The sequence below is a fragment of the Cololabis saira genome, chromosome 10, assembly GCF_033807715.1.
Source record: "Cololabis saira isolate AMF1-May2022 chromosome 10, fColSai1.1, whole genome shotgun sequence".
Taxonomy (NCBI): Eukaryota; Metazoa; Chordata; class Actinopteri; order Beloniformes; family Belonidae; genus Cololabis; species Cololabis saira.
In genome coordinates, this window is record NC_084596.1 from 14129084 (window position 1) to 14147033 (window position 17950).

The 17950-nt window shown below is 41.1% G+C and overlaps 1 protein-coding gene across 4 annotated transcripts in view; it reads left to right on the top strand.

Moving 5' to 3' along the window:
* LOC133452448 (receptor-type tyrosine-protein phosphatase mu-like) overlaps positions 1–17950 on the top strand; it is a 217197-nt gene that overhangs the window by 65688 nt on the left and 133559 nt on the right. For all 4 annotated transcript variants that reach the window (XM_061731758.1, XM_061731760.1, XM_061731759.1 and 1 more), the window contains exons 3-6: positions 4818–5092; positions 9438–9516; positions 11251–11366; positions 14757–14931. In XM_061731758.1, the coding sequence (XP_061587742.1) occupies positions 4818–5092; positions 9438–9516; positions 11251–11366; positions 14757–14931 (645 nt within the window). The remainder of the gene's footprint in view (positions 1–4817; positions 5093–9437; positions 9517–11250; positions 11367–14756; positions 14932–17950) is intronic.

Below are 17950 nucleotides of genomic sequence, written 5' to 3' on the forward strand. Positions count from 1 at the left end.
CACTGGGGAAAAGCGGAAATGCTCCGATCACTTGAGCAGATGGGTTGATATTATTCAGGAGACCTCTGTGCTGTCATTTATAAAAGGTACCTGGTTGGACAAATAAGTATCTCCAAGTTGACTCATCTCCTGCTCTTCTTCTCATTTTTTACACAACTTCCTGCCTAGCCTCAAAACAGCTTCAATATGTGGATCAAATACTGTAATACATATATACATAATACAAATAAAACACTATAAAAACAGCAGTGAATGACTAATAAATGAAATTCTGTGAAACTTTTGGAAGAAATCCTCTTCTTCTTGGAAGGGTGGCCAGGGTTTGTCTATACATGATATAGGAATGCAACAGATTTCAAAGGCTAAGCAAAAAACTTAAAATTGTAGTGTTTTTTTAATCACACTAAAACAAGGAATAGATATTAAGGTTTTTTCCCAGGAAAAATAAAGTTACTCCTGTAGTGTGTTTTATCATAGTCAAACCAAAGTAAGCCCATCTCATTATGAGTAGTTTACATTTCACCAGTGTTTCCCAGATAAGCTATGATTTAATTTTTAGTTTTTTAATTCAACTTGAACATTTTTTCAAGAATGTTCAGCCACAACATGGCCCACATCTGTAGTTTTTTTTTTAATTTTATTTTTGTCTCTTATTTGAGCTTGAATAATGCTGTTGTCTTATGATGAGTGTAGCTAATGTACATAATCTCAGGCACATCACAAACATGTTCTAAATCTACATTATTTTTAAACCATTGACATTCCCGGCCTTGGCCATGTAACTCAGCATAGGCATAACAGAATTTTTCAAGCTGTGTCTGCAAGCCCCCCTTACCATATATAGTTCACAGCATAGTGTTTACACTATTTTGCAAGCTCTCCAAACATGTAGTTACAATAGTTATACTGTATATAGTTCCCCCCAATGTATCCCACAATTCATGGTTTTATCTGTGCAACTTTAATGTACAGTTGTGGCAAAAATAAGGCAAGCAGTGTCAGGAAGTCGTGTCCGTAGTGTTTTATTCTGCTCATGTTCCTCTGCAACGAGCTCCCCTACATAGTGACTGTGGAGTAGGGCGCGACATAGCGGGTAGGGGGTAATTCTGGACGCAGCCTGTCTTCCTAAGTTGTTTCTTCCGTTGTTAGTAGCGATATGTTGTTGTCATGTCCTTTAATATGTTCAGTTGTCATGGGCACAGTTCTGTTGCTCCAAAGTTACGAACCTGGCTCACATGACAACATATGGCATAACTCCATAACAGTTTTTTTTCTTTTCTTCTTTTTTCTTTTTTTTCATTTTAACTGCTTTAACTGAAGTCTATACAATTTGAAGAGGAGATGAAGGACTAAATGGTGCCTGTCTGTGTGTCGTTAGGTGTAGTAGGGCTGATGTTGGTTACCTTGGGACAGCAGCGATAATCAGTCACTGGAAATATAAGTAAAAGCAAAGCTAGTTTTTTATATTCTTCAAGGATGCAGTAATACATTACAAAGAGGGAAAATCAGGAAAATGTTGTCATTTTTTTCCTGCTTTGGTTCCAAACAGTAAGCCTATGTAGCTTGTTAGAGAGTGTCCCTGTAACATCCTCCAGAAATACATAAGTTGTGATCACTTTAAAAATGAAGACTGGATTGGACATTAGGTAGTGGGTTTCGGAGTTTCACTGACAAAACAACCTCCACACCTTTTTATGTCAAAGCCCAGCTATCTTCACGGTTAAAAAAAAGACATTTGGGACTCGTCTGCATTACCTCGGTTAGCTACTTGTTACTACAGTCACCTGATGTCTGCCTAGCAGGTGCTGCAGCAGAGCAAAATCTGCTTCTAGTTGGATTGCACTTTGATTAGTCAGCCTGGAAGGGCCAGGGGAAGGTTGTTTCACCAGAGGACCTGGCTGCGCCAAACGTCGAGGTAGCAGCCGTTGAGCTGGATGTCCTTACTTGCAAGGCATAAAATGATGCTAGCAGCCTAACCCACTTGAGTTGTGCTAGCTGCCTCCGGCTACTTACCCTGGATTCACACTGAAAGCGTCAAAAATCTCCTGACGCCAGCATCGCGCTGCTTGGTGGATTCACACTATAGTCTTTCGATGCCTGCAGTGGGCGGGGCTTTCAAGCTGCGCTGCAGAACTGGAGGAAACAAAGTGTATATAGTCTACACATATCTATATATAGCATGCACATCTTCAGTTTCCTATTTCACCATGGATCACACTTTGGGAAGCCTTCTTTATATTTCGGCGTTATTGAGATAAGAGTGAGTTTGATGCTCCTTAACAAGTTTGTGTCCGCGGATCAACAGCAACCGTCAGCGAGTCGTTGGTCCCGGTGAAGCTGCAGTCTGTCTGCAGTGAACACCACTAACACACCGGTTCGTAGCGGATTTGGTCATAATGTTTAAATGTGTTTTGTAATTAATAAGCACGTTTTTAATTATTTTGCATTGGATTGATGTAGCAAAAATAAAATCGTTCGGACCATACAGCTCCTTAACCATCAGTTACATGTTTCACATGAGCAGTTCAGGTAAAAACGGCAGTCTAATCAGCAAAAATGTCAGTTTACTGGAGTAAATACTGTATATTAATTCCTGATAAAATAAGTTTGTTAGTGCACAGCTATGCTCATGTACGCATGTGAGTGAGTGTACGTTTGTGTGTACACAAAAGTACAATCTGCATTGAGGTTCTTGCTTCGGGAATCCCGGTCTGTGATTGGACGCTGCCTCGGTCTCGCCGCTGCTCATTTGCATAAAGTTTTGATTTTTCAACTTCAAATTGACGCTCTGCTCTCGCTGCTCTCGCTGCCTCTCGACACGCGCTTTCATAGAAAATGAATGGTAGCCGGGCGCCTATGATGCCCGTGACGCTTTCAGTTTGAATCCAAGGTTAGCCAACCTTTGCACCCAGACCAGGCCTCCAGCACAACCATGGTGGTTAAGACAATTAGCAACACAAGCCATACCTTTTAACAGAAGAGTGATTATTCTCTCTTAATTTCTAATTCACAGCACAGATGTCAAATTGATAAAAAATGCTAATCACTAGGTAGCTGACGTGATTACACCGAGCCATTGAGACAATAGACTGGTATCCTAACTGTGCTTGAGCTTATATACTTTTAGCGAATAAGTAAGGTGCACAAAAAACAAAACAAAAAAAAACTTGGATGTGAAATCTAGCCATCAAAATCAAAACTATGTTTGTACCAAGCTTAAAAGTATGTTTGTTTCTACCATAAAGCAGGACATTTTAACATCATGGTTAGTGTAGATGGACTAACTTTTGGAGCCAGCCCCTAGTGGTCATTTGTAGAACTGCTTTTTATACATTGTCCGTTGTTTGTATTGAAAGTAATGATATGTAATGAGGCATCTTTCTCAGTCCAAGGGAGGTTTCAAGAGAAGTTATCAACCTTGAATACCTAATAACACTTCGACTAGCCTATAGCAATTATTATAGCTATCACTTTTGTATCATTCTGTCCCAAACATTAAACAAACGTGCTCTGTTTTGCATGTGTGACTCAGGCAATACACGTGATACACAGTACAGTACAGCATCGCTGTGCCGCTCTCCTTTATTTATTAATCTCCTTATAACCCAAAACGGTTAAAGATCTTTTTTAAACAACAGCAGTCTGCACCTGACAAACAAAGCAGATTAGGCTGACTTTGTGTCATCACAACTCACTGCTCCTCCTCATCCTCCTCCTCCTCTGCTCCCTCTCCTCCAGTGTCATTGTGTAAACATGACAGAACCCCCTACTCATTATCCGAAGCTAGAGACAGATGGAATTGGTGAGCGTTACGAGAGCAGCACAACAAGACAAGTGGGCAACTCGAGTCATCGATGGAACAAATAGGGTTCTGTGAGGGGCGGGTTGGGCTGACACACTCACTGACTACGTCTGTTGGTTTAGTCTCCATTATTTATCTGTTTTTAAGACCATATCTCAGTGAAACGCCACATTTTAAATGTTATAACAGAGATGCGGTGCAGCAGTACTGAGCTTTTTGCTTAAAGGTGGTTTGTTTCATCTCTTTGTGCTCTCCAGTCATTAACAGGTGACCAAAAAAATGTATCTTAACTAAAACTCAGAGTCCTATTTGGCATTGTCTCAAATGCCGTTGGTGCCATCTTATTACAAAGCCATGCTAAATCAGATGATGACAAATAGGATGTGTTCTGCATCTCCTTGGAAAGTTTGCCAACATAATAATTCTCACTTGTGTTTTATTGGCAAGAGGGTAGAGAATTAGATTAACCTTTAATATTGAGCGTAAGCGATAAAATCTAAACGGGACCTTCTTGGCAAATAGATCTTAGGTTATTGATTTCTCATCATTTTCCTTCCCTCTGTCATTTGGGGAAAATGCTCTTCTCTAATATCCAATATTTTCTGGGATTAGATTCTCTACTGTATAGTGGTTTTTGGTATTTTGATAATTGGTAATGATGAGATACTTTCGACCAGTCCAGAGATTTTAGTATTTCCTTATCAAAGGTCAAAAGCTGAATTGTGACTGCTAATGGGAACAATCCTACAAGAGCCATTCACTTGCTCTCTCTGTTTACTTTATATACAGTTAGAATTTGTTTCTGGTTTCTGTGAAATCCTCATGAAATGTTTATAATGTGATTATCTATTGTTTGTCTATAAGAACATGCCTGTATAGACCAAATTATCTAATTTATCTATGGTTTTAGCCTTCTATTTTTTAAACTGAAAATCTGTTTTCCTGGCAGTCAGTAGCCCACAGGTTGGATGAAATGCATTCAAGTCATAATCCTCCCCTCTTGTTCTTGTTACAGGGTCAGCCTTTATGATGGTGAACACATCGGGCCGCTTCGCAGGGCAGAAGGCTTTACTCCTGACGCCTCAGCTGAAGGAGAACGACACGCACTGCGTCATCTTCCAGTACTACATAGGAGGCAGAGACAACAGCCACCCCGGTCACCTAAATGTTTACATCAAAGAAAACAACAGTCCCATGGGAATGCCGGTCTGGAATGTCTCTAGTCCAGCGTCTCGCTCCTGGGGACAAGTGGAGCTGGCCATCAGCACCTACTGGCCCAACTTCTACCAGGTCAGAACACAAGCTGCCTTCATTGTAGCATCTGTAATAGAAACTAGGGCTGGGGATCGATTCAAATGTCAAGAATCGATTCGATTCCAATTCTTGAGATTCAGAATCGATTATCAAGATTTGATTTGATTCGATTCCGATATTGATTTGGGTTAGTGTTATTAAAACTGTTTTTTGAGCTGTTGCATGAATTACGTGACTGTAGTTATGCAAAATATTACTACTAGTATCATATTGAGATTAAACAGCAAGTATTGGCAGCTAATGATGCTGTAAGGACCAATCAGCTCCCAGAATGCTGATAGAACTGCTTTCAGAAACATCATGTGGGTCAGAATTACCAAACAGATCCAGGGAGGAAACAGAGATGGATGAAATCGGTTTTATTTTTTCCCACATTCCGTTTTTATTTTTTCCATTTTCGGTTTATTTTGGTTTTTAATTTTTGAGCATTTGGTTTTTAGCATTTTTTGCAAATTTAACCCCAAGACAGTATATAAAGTAATGAAATATAAACAATTTATGCAATTATAACCTAACACTTTAATGTTTTCATACCTTTAAACATATTTAAAGGCAAAAACATGGCACCAGTTATTCTCGTGTCCAACAAAACATTCCTTTTTTGAGGATAAACAAAAAAATAACCAAAAGTTGTAATGTAATGATGAAGAAAAAAAAAACATAAATAAATTAATACATTTTTTAAAAAATCGATCTTTAGACATGAATCGATTTTTAGGAATTAATATGAGAATCGATTTAGAATTGGGAAATTGGTTTTTTTCAACACAGGCCTATCTGTAATAGAAACATTAACAATAAAAAAAGTAGGTTGCCCATTTCAAACAGCCTTTCTATTTCAGTAAAAGTCATTAAGGCAGTTTTTGGGGTGAAATTAGACAAATTCATGATTTGAGAAGGTCTAAACAACTGCACAATAGCCCATTCAAAACATCCAATATTATTGATTTCTATGGCTGCCTCAGTATCCATGGTGATCGGTTCCCGCTCCCATCCATCTGAGCTGGCTCTCTTTTTCCAATTCTGAAACTCATTTTCACTTACCAATGCACATGACTGCTGACTGGGGCAAGGTGATTTCACACTTGCCTGGGTATTAGTCTTCGTCAGGCTTGTTCCACAAGACCACTAAATGCTAATTGATGCAGAGAGACCCCTTAACCTCCCAGTGGGAGTGGGTCCCTGCGTGTACTATGTCATTATGGCCCGGCTGAACTGGAACGCATTTCAACTTTATGGAGTTCTCCTGCCTGCTCATCACAGCCACTCTGATAACTTGGTTAACAATGGATACCGCTGAGATTCCTGCTGCTAAAATCAGCATGGGAAGTTTAATGATCGCCATGCGGCTAGTAGAGGGTAAGAACAACTGGAGGATGTTGGTTTTTTTTCACACCTTCCGCAACTGACAACACTTGTTTTCACGTTGACAGATCGAACTGAAATTTTGGAGACGCGTGAATAATTCGTCAAGTTAGCCTGATTTATGTTTCACCTTTTCTCTGAGTACGGGAGCGTTCACACCCAGGATACCACACGATACTTTGCAGGGTGTTCTGGGAAATTCCCGGCATCTGCTCCTTGTCAAACTCAAGAGGAAAGATCTCCCCCCGCGCTTAAAATCGTTCCAGAACTAAATTGACATCCTGGGTAAATGTGAGGACGCTAATGATCTTAGCAACAATCTGTCAAGAAAGGAGACCAGTGCTTGATATTGTCACTAATTAACAACATGGCGCTAATTATAGGCATCTTTAATTGCATAGCAACCTACCGAATTGTCAAAGGGAACCCACCTGATACATGGAAATTCTTTTTTAATTACTGGTAAGGCTTTTAGTCATCGTTCCAGCCTTCCTGGCTTTGATAATTACTCCTATCAGGTTTTCCTTAGAACTTTTAATTGAGATTGTCATGCATTTCCAAAACTGCTGAACAATACTTAAAAGCATTGTAATCATATAGAATTTGTATATGTTACGCACATACTATTTAGGATATGCACTATATCTCCATGAAATCCAAAGCAACTCATCCGTCTCAATTATAATAGAATCCATGGCAGAGCTTATCAATCCTGCTGTAATGCCGTACTTAGCCGCGTCCCCCTGGGAAAGCTGGAGTGGTGATGTACACGCTGAACGCCGGACTCATGGTGCATCTGCCCGACAAATGAGAATTATGTGACATCAACAGGTTTTCCCAATGTGAATATTTTTCACAGTGTGGGTCAGGCCCAATTATGCACTGCACCATCATTGATGCTGGAATCAATTATATCACAGTGTTAGGAAGGCCGAATGATGTCTGTTGCACAAACAAAGGATTTCAATTAGAGTGTGGGGGGCAGTTCATTTGTCTGGTGGCAATATATGGAGAGGTTGGCCTTTTAATTTCCATTAAATTAGCCTGTAATGAGGCCATAATTGGCACCCGAGACATTCACTTTCATATTTCATGAGACAAAAAAAGAAATTAATAATTAGATATCGCTATCTGACGGCTTGCTGTCTCCCAGATGACAATGGTAACTGTCTCTGCCTCCACATTCCTAGTCTACAAAGGAATCTAGATATATATGTCTGTTACCACAAGAACGTGTTTATGGGGGCACTGTGCATGCATGGGACATATCCATTAATATATACAAGCTGCTGGATGATACAGGTTTTTATTTAAGGAGTAATGGCATGCAACACATGTGTAGTAGTAGCGTGTGTGGTGTAATGGGCCTCTGCACCACGCCCTGGGTTTGGGAGGGGGCTGGCATTCTGTTTCCATTTTTATCACAGTGCAGACCAAGAAGCACATAACTCCGACATTCTGCTGGTACACGCCCTCTCCCTGAGCTCGGGACCATTTGTTTTGTAAGAGAACTCTGCCCTTAAAATAGGGTCAAGCTGGTCATGCAGAGTACAGTTGCATTTAGGTTTTAAATAGATCCCCCGTCAAATAAATGTGTAGTATAAGCGCGTGGCCGACTTAATGGGTTAAAAATGTCTCACACTGGTTGGTTGGTGGAGTAGTGACTTTTGTATTAAAGGAGATAAATCACTCTGTCTACTCTGTCTACTCATAATCTTTTGTACTTCTCTGATATTGAAAGACAATTAAGTATGGTATAAGTATTCCAATAGAGAGTTTTACTAGAGAAAGTTAAACTAATAGATGTCAGGTTTTTACTGCAAAGAAGCGGTTTCTTCACACAGACAAATTGCTTGTTAGTCAAAACAAGTTTATATGTTTAGCACATTTCACCAACAAGGCAATTCGAGGTGCTTTACATGATAAAAATATGAAAAGTAAAGAGTAAAAAAAAGTTAAAGTGGAGTTATTGCAGTTAGACTTAAACCAGAGTTACAGTTTAGTACTAAAAGTACTACATCTAAATTCAGAATAGTTAGAATAATTCAGTCAAAAGCATCTATAAACAAAAGGAACTGAGAGTTTTCAGCGTTCCTGCAGTTTTCTGGGAGTTTGTTCCAGATCTGTGGAGCATAGAAGCTGAATGCTGCTACTCCATGTTTGGTTCTGACTCTGGGGACAGGGAGCAGACCTGAACCAGAAGACCTGAGAGGTCCGGATGGTTGGTATGGCAACAACAAGTCTCTGATGTATTTTGGTCAGCCTCGCAGAGTCTCCGTCCTGATCTGAACATCAAAGTCCTAGAAAACAGTGACTGCCATGTAATTTTTACTGGTGCAAAAATACATAGTAAATAACTAGATGGAAAGAATAAGTGGCACTTAAAAAACTTTAGGAGGAGTCACAACGTTAATATGTCTGGAAATAGCCAGAGCAACTTAATCTTGGACCCTGATCTGAGAAGTGTTATTGCTGTGTCATATATATATATATATATATATATATATCAGAATATATATATATATATATTCATCTGTATTTTGATCTTTTGATTCTATAATTATTTTTTGCAGCATGATTTTTGCATAAATTATTTATATGAAAACATCTAAAACCAAACAACGAGATGGAGAAAGTAGAAATTTGGTTTATTTGACCTTTTAGCTGGTGCCTCACGCCCCGCATGCTTGGTGCTTGTCACTGCCTTGTGTGCTAATCGGCTCAAGGCTCAAACCTAATTTAACACTTGCATGTCATAACACCTGTCAGCCGTGACATATTGTGGAAATAATGTCAGTGGCCTGCAGCTGTGTCACCAGCTGCAGCCCGGCGAAGAGGCTGAACGTGTTAGCCGGAGCTGGGTTTTCCTGTGCACACGCCCAGCCACACTCAGGTGTCTCTGGAGGACGTGCGCCCATTCATCACCCGTGTTATGAGTCTCCTTTCTCCTCCTCAGATTGTATTTGAAGCCGTAACCTCGGGGCAACGCGGCTTGCTGGCCATCAAAGATGTCGTGGTCCAAGGCCACCAATGCAGTAAGTCTATTTTCTATTCACCATAAAAGAATATCATCAAAACCGTGATTGTCCTTCCCATGACACCTTTCCAAATACCTGTATCATTGTTCTTTTCAAGGCCTCCCAGTCAAACAAAAGGCCTTCAAAGAATATGCTTCTGTCAATCCAAGTGTGAGCCTCCCTCCTTCTTTGCTCCCAGAAGATTTATGAGCATAGAGCTGACATGCTGAAGTGTGCTCAGGATATAATGTTGGAGAGCCTGCGTTAAATCTGTCCTTTGAGAGATGGCACAAATGGCACAAAAAAGAAAATGGAAAAAACAAACCCCTGCGATATAATGTACTGCTTCTAGTGTCTGGATTCCGAAATTTTTCATTATCCCTCAGAAATATTCAGTTCAGTATATCAGGAACATCTGTTCAGAGATCTGTTGCTCTCTCTGAATATGTACAAGACCTACGGAAGTAATGAACATGTAATCGCTGCCACATTTACAATTTCCCGGCTTCGGCTCTCCGGATAGGCTGCCGCTGTGGAAGGGGAGGTGAAAAGGCCTCTTCAGTATTCTCCATGTTTAATCTCTTGAGTTCAGACAGGCATGTTGGCCCATATGGCGCCCTTCAAGTTAATATTCAGGGGTTTTCACACTCCGCCCTTTAAAGTCTAGATCAATACAACTGGGTTCTCATCAATTGATTAATACTTTACTCTACCCTCATATCGCGCTCTGATTGTTAGCCTCTAATGACCTGCTAACCATTTGAAAGCAGTTGAATTCCTACAAATGTTATGTCGATAAGATGGATTTATACAGCAATACGTGCAGCATATAAATGTATTTGAGCAAATCAATGAGACCTCACGATGTGGTCAGTGTTTAAATGTGTAAGTCTGGGCGGATCAATAATCCACTCAGTGGCAATTGGGCTTCTTTGAGTGATAAGAAAAGTGATGAGAGCGTCTCCTCCGTAGAGCAGAGCCAATTCATTTCCTATTTATACAACGGCGTGGAATAAGGATATCTGCGTTAGCTCAAAGGTGTGATCGTGCCACCGGGTCGGTCTCCCTCTCCTCCCACCATTAAGGAAGACATACAAAAATAACTGTCTTCTTGCCACTACATGGATTGACAGGGAAAAAAAGTTAAAAATAATGTGTAGTAACTAGTACTGTTGAGGTTTTGAAATATAAAGTGGAAGTTGCTGATGAAAGTGATAGAATTAGCTTTTGCCAAGTCTTCAGAGATTTGGTTATGTTTCAAATCAAGGTCGCTCCTCTGAATTGGCCCATTTTCCTATGCAGAATAGCAGCGCTAATCAAAAATGTTTTAAATAAGTTACTTTCGTTGGACTATCCCAGTCTGTGAACATACAGATAATGAGCACAAAAGGGAAAGGGAATAATGCTGATTGAAAAAAAAACCCTCCATCACCGAAAGAATGCGGCGAAGAGACGGCAGGAATGAGGGTTTCAGTAGATGCAAGATTGCTTTCTGCTGCCTCGTTTCTGGTTGATTCTTTTTTTTTTTCTTCACACTAAACCTTTAAGGCCTTCAAGGGCATTTTATTTCCGGATTTTGCTTACAAATCTTGGCATAAGAATTTCAGAAAGGGCATCTGTAGAGTTTGTAGCTGCGAAAGCAAATATAAGTCTACTTATTGCAATTAAATCTCATCAAAAATAAACCTGTTGAACCTTTCCCCTCAGTATGTAATATTAGCATTCTAATATTTGCTTGATTTTTCCCCACAGTGAACACGCCGCACTTCCTGACTATAAAAGGAGTAGAGGTCAACGCCGGACAGACGGCATCTTTTCACTGCACCGTCAATGGACGCAAGAGGGACAATTTTCGCCTTTGGCTTCAGGTGAGAGACGCTTTCCTTTAATTTTTTTAAGCTGCCTCTCAGAGACTACATCAGACTGTGAGACTGAAGCACCTTACTGAACAGAATTCATTCGATTGCAAGGTTGCAACAAACAAACATTTTGGTTGTTGGATAATCAGTCATTTATTTTTCAATTAGGTAGGTAATTAAGGATCCTGCCCTCCATGTGTCTGTTGTGAAATGCCAGCTGAGATGTGTATCACACTTCTTTTGGTGACATGTTTTTCTGTAAAATGTCCCCGTACTTTAGAAAGCTTTCTTTGACTTTTTATCCTGATTATCTGTATTTTCCCTCTGGATCGTCATTGTTCACGTACAGGTGTTGTAACAGATGGTAGAAGCACGCTGCCCCATCACTTCTTGTAGTGCATCACAGTTGCCACAGAGCAGAAAACATTGACATTTATGCAGTTTTTTACCATGTATTAAGTTTTTCAGTAACTTTTCATTATTGTCATAATAAATTGTGTCGATTAATTAGCAGTCCTATTTGAATGTGAAATATTACGATATATCAACTAGCAAGACTCTTAGTTTATGTGCTGCAAGCCAAATGTTTTCTGTTTTTTTTTGTCAAGGTTGAAATTTTGACCTCAGTGAGTCGCTAATCTACTTAAAGGGGACCTATTATGGCATCTAATACCTATTTTAAACAGGCCTTGAATGTCTTAAAAACAAGCTTTTGATTGTTTTTGCTAAATAAATTAGAAATTCAGCCTCTGAGCCATGTCTTTATCATCCCATTCTCTAACCTCATTATCTATGCGGGATTCTGAGTGGGCGGGGCTATGATAATAAATGAGGCTCTGTGCTGATTGGCTGCCTGAATGAAGCGATACACCGCTAAGAAAAAATGGCAGAAGCTCCGGCCGGCCGAGTTACACCGTGTCCTAACTGCATGCGATGCGAGCGAGTGTCAGCGACAAAATCACTTCCATTCCTTTATTTTCTATTGGACTGTCCTAACTGGCCACGAGTGACGCAGCGCTGCGCAGCGCAGCGCACCGTTTTGAGCTGAACATTTGTCGGACACCCTGCTTCTATTTTCTTCCTGTCGCTCGCGTTGAAAGCCGGTTGAAAGTCATGGATGAGGAACGGCTGATCCAGTTAGTTGAAATGAGAAGTTATCTCTATGATACCTCCTCATTTCACTAAAAAAACCTCAATAAAGTGGCAGCTGCTGGAGGGAGATGGACAGAGAGCGTCCGATATCACGCAGTGCTACATGATAGTCGGATGCTCGCATGCAGTTAGGACACGGTGTTAGTTGTGGGCGTGGTTTGCATTTTGGTTACGTAACGCAAATCAGCAGAATCTGAACGGCTCGTAGATCCACATCAGACTGGATGGCTCATCCGGGCGGCTGTACAGACACTGCAGAATTTGGTTGCTTTCCTCCTTCTCTGAGTTGAGTTAGGTCCCCTTTAAATGAGATCAAATTAGATCTCTGCATAAGTGCACCTCTAGTGGGACTAAGTGGTATTGCAAGACATGCATTGAGACTCTTTAGCTAACAAAGCTACGTTTACATGTCTCCATGTGGTCAGACTTGGTACTGATACGTTGGTTTCATTTCCTCCCCCCTTTGTAGAAGCTTGTTTTGATTTATAAACTTGATTTAAGGGGGAACTAATTGCTTCATTGCCAATTTATCTTCATCACTCCAACGACAGAAGGGAAGCTGTTGAGAAGACGCAATGTAATTGTTCTGAATGTTTGACATCTTTGCCTTAATTGAGGTGGCTACCGTTGCTATCCCCAGGTTACGTAGGACGGAAACACGTTTGTGCAAGTCCTCAGGGAAGCTTTAGAGTGTGCAGAAGTTCCTTCTATTAAAAAAAATTAATTGTTCAATGAATTGTAGTCAAATTTCATACATATAGGGGGCTTTATATGACAGGTTTCCCAAAAGAAAGAGAATCATGGTAAATAAGATTAGAAATAGATTTTTGTCATAGATGGAATTACTCCATTAAAAAAAATTTGAAATATAAACTGCTTCTGAAAAAATATCATCACTTGGCCTCAGCAGAGACAGCTATTCCAAAGGTTGCTACTTTGAATTACTTTACACGGCACATCTGTTGGAAACAATGCTTTCTTCTCACAAACTATTTACTGTTGGCTCTTAAGTGAAAGTAAATGTGTTAAAGCAGCACAAAGGACTTTTGTTTGCATTAAATATAAGTTTGAGGTAGCTTTGTGTCGCTCTAACTGTCTCCTTTACCTGCTATCATCAACGTAAGTACCTCACAGAGCTACAGTGTGGGCGACCAAACAACAAGAAACGTTAGTGTCGTAAAAGCGTGATATGCAGCTGTCCTGAAAGAGGACTCGTATGGGACTCCAATTTTGCTTTGGTCGGTTTTTGCCGATAGCAGGGATGGGAGATAAACAACGCTTTCTAAAAATAAACAAATGTTCCTTCAAATGAAATTGGCTGCTTTAATGTTTATTAATTAAACTTCATACTCTGTTCCATCACAGAAATGCATTATGGGTTTGGTGATAACAAAACAGCAAGTTACTTAACCTTTTTCATGTTATAACACTTATTTTTCAAGCTTTCACAGCCAGCCAAAGAAAAAAAAAAGTTTTTAAAATCTGCTTCCAGGAAGTACAAGCGACATTCTAATGTGAAGCATTCACACGTTGCTTTATTTTGCCTTTGTGGTGGAGATGTCACCTGCTCACTGGATCTCCACAGGCCCCTGCAGCGGGGACGCGGGGGATTACAGTTGTTTCAGATCACCGCAGTATGGTCTTAACCTATATAGATGTCGGCTCGGCGTGGATACCGTGTACTATATCCGGCACGACTGAGCTGCGCAGCAGTCTTGAATTGACCTTGTTCCGAGCTGCGAAGTTAGTGCATCTGGCAAACATAACCCTGCTGGCTCTGCTGCTAAGCACGCTGTCACACATGTGATCAGTGGGAGCATGACGCTGAGTAAAGGTCCTCTGCCAGGTACTCCATCATTTTAACAAACACGTCCTCATTAGCACAGGAGCTGGAAAACAAACATTAAGTGAAGTCCCCTGATGACAGTAATGAAGAAATATTTCTAATGAACAAATGTCCCCCATCTGCCTTCTGTGAGGGGTGACAGCTGGGGAGAGCCCACTGCGTTTTAGTGTGTGTGCGTGCACGTGTGTGTGTGTGTATGTGTGAATTCCAGACTAATAAATGTATTCCTTCTATGAGACACCGAAGGGAAAGACAGGACACAAACAAACGGCCACAAAAGCGGGCAACAACCACACTAAACCCGAGTTTTCTGAAACACACACACAAGGTCAGTCCACTTTGCTTATTAAACCTCACCACTTTTGGAGACTCACTCGTGCATTTGTTTCTGGTCCAAACAGGGCATCGGTGGACGGGAGGCCCCGATGAAAGCCACTAAACCTTGGAACAACCGGCGCTTCATAGGCACTTTCGACGTGGAGAACACAACCAAGGGCGACTCGGGCCGTTACCGCTGCATTGTCCACTCAGACAAAGGAGTTGGAGTGTCCAATTATGGGGAGCTAACCATAAAACGTAAGTATTTGTTCCAGAGCAGACAAAGCAAAAAAAAAAAACCAGACTACTGTATTTTAGAGAAAACTGGGATGCCAGAAAAGAGGGATGCTCTCCGTCCACATGACCTCAAAGCCTCCATCAAAGTTAACGGGAGATAAACAGGAAGTGCTGCATCTGTTTAGGGGAAAATACCCTCCAAGGCCGAATTTGTTGTCCCTATGACTTTAGTGCTTTCGCTGTTAAGGCTGTCCTTGACTCTGCATGATCCCACGTAAAAGATCACAAAGGAAAAAGGCAGCAGGGTTTACAGTAACCTCAGTGATATTTCACTCTCGCAGTCATTTGATATGAATTTATGGAGTCATCTGAAACTAAATCCTGCAAGGCCTCTCTTTCCTACAGCCCTATAGCCTGGTAATGGCCTTCTATATTTCTTCACCTCAATTTTCTCCCAGTGCTCTCAATTGAATTTACAGCCCTGATTTTTTTTTTTCCTTTCTCTTTTTTTTTTTATTCCATTTTTTTTTTTTTTCCTCACCCAGCTTTATGTGATTGATAGGTTTAATCCTGCCTGTCCAGATCGAGCTCTGTCAATCATGCGGGAATGGCTGGGCCCAGACACAGCAGAGTGTAAGAGGGAGATAAAGTCTCTCTGCTCGAGTGTATCAGTGGATTTCAGCGGTGTACTCAAAGAAAATTTACCGACACACTGGAGGCACTCAAAACCACACTTGTGCATAAATTCAGCCACACAATCGCTCGCACATCCTCGCACTTACGCAGCGCTCAGTGTTTTTGCTGATCGCTGCGTTCGGCGGGTTACTGGACATATTTCAGCACAAGACAAACCAGTTAAGTGTAAAGTGCCTCCGTCATAAATATTTAAAATTCAGTAAGGCGTGTGTGAAATCTTGTAACTCATCGCAATTTAAATTCCACGCAAATTTCACACCTGCGCGACTTTGACGTAACCCAACTCATTCGGAGAAGAGAAAAGCCATTTTCACAGTTATGAGACATAAAAAGCTGATAACTCCTCTTATCGTCCCGGTCATAAAACAAGTTCCTAACCCTCCTGGAAATGTGTCGGAGTTGTAAATCCTCCTTAAATATGTATTCACCGTGTCCGTGACTCGTTTTTTGGTGGATTGACCACGGAGCAAATCTGTGGATTATGAGCCTGCTGCAGTCACTCCCCACCCCTCAACCCACCCTTCATTACCATACACTGCCTTTTTCCTTCAACATGAGGAGAGTGAATGCTTGATTATACCAGATAATCACTTCTCCCTTTCATGCCAGTGTTCGCGTCAGATTTATGTGCCTATGTGGAAGTGCGCTGCCTTGTAATTCCAACGTGCTACACGGATTGGGCCAAGTGCAGCCCCCTTTTTTTTTTTCCCCGATCTCCCCGTTTTGATGAGCCCTCCTGGAGCGCGGCCAGCGGTTTTGAAAGGAGGATAATTACTCCCTGTCCGAGTTCTGGCTCTTTCCTTGGCCTGGTTAGAATCACCTGGAGCCCTCGCTGAGCTCTAGCATTGTATTCTGGGCCACGCTACCGACTCAAGGATGTCGAGGTTGCAGCCGTGTCAGCACTAATGAGAACAGCCACCAAAAATCGAAGGCCGGCCAGTCAGGCTCCTCATTTTCCTCTGGCCACCTCTTCTCATATCACGAGCAGATCAATTCTTTACTCACAGCAGCCCAATTAGGAAAGCACACAACATAATGAGGACCTCTTCCATCTTAACAAGAGAGCCTCAGTGGATGTAACAGGCAAATGAAAGGCAGATTTATAAACAGTGAAGTCTAACTAATCTAGCGTCAGAGCCGGGTGGCAGCTCTTGTTATTGCTCTCTGTGTGGCGAGAGGCAAATGTGGGCTGTGTGTTTGCACTCGTGTGTGTCTGTCGCCCTGGAATCTAGAATTAGCATCTAAATGATGTTTAAAAGGGATAAAAAATATCCAAACGAGCCCTGATTTTGGCTTCAAATGTTTGATATCTATATTTTATAATTGAATACAGAAGGAGTGACCTGCCGACTTGAGGATCTTGGAACATTTTTCATTGGTGAAACAATTCATTGTAAAGACCGACAGTTTCACACCCAGTACGATGGGGCTTGCTATGCATCCAGTAGGGATGGGCGGTATGGACTAAAAAATGTATCACGATAATTTCTGGCATTTATCCTGATAACGATAAAAATGACGATAGAAAAAATACCAATTCACCAAATCTTTCTTTCTTTCTGGCTCATTTCTTTCTTTCTTTCTTTCTTTCTTTCTGGCTCATTTCTTTCTTTCTTTCTTTCTTTCTTTCTTTCTTTCTTTCTTTCTTTCTTTCTTTCTTTCTTTCTTTCTTTCTTTCTTTCTTTCTTTCTTTCTTTCTTTCTTTCTTTCTTTCTTTCTTTCTTTCTTTCTTTCTTTCTTTCTTTCTTTCTTTCTTTCTTTCTTTCTTTCTGGCTCATTTCTTTCTTTTTTTCTTTCTTTCTTTTTTTCTTTCTTTCTTTCAGGCTCATTTCTTTCTGTCTTTCTTTCTTTCTGGCTCATATCTTTCCATCCATCCTTCCTTCCTTCCTTCCTTCCTTCCTTCCTTCCTTCCTTCCTTCCTTCCTTCCTTCCTTCCTTCCTTCCTTCCTTCCTTCCTTCCTTCCTTCCTTCACGTACGTTGGATTTAACACAGAACCATAAATCAGCTTTACACAAAAACATCAACGGGAATTTATTGTTTTTACCGTGAGATACAAATTCTTACCGTGGGGAATTTTTTTGACGGTATATCGTGAACGGTAAAATATCACCCATTCCTAGCGTCCAGGTGCACGCCAGCGTGAATTTTTTATTTATTTTTTGTCCCGCAAGCGTTAGAATTTGATTTGTTAGATTGCTCCATGGCAGGGAGGAGCTGCTGAATGACGGCCGCAGCTGTCGCCAGGCCCGCGCCAGGCCTGCGCCAGGCCAGCGCCAGTCTCCGTAACATCACGACAGCAGCTGCCCGCTGACCCTCGCGTACGATCACCACTGCCGGCCGTTT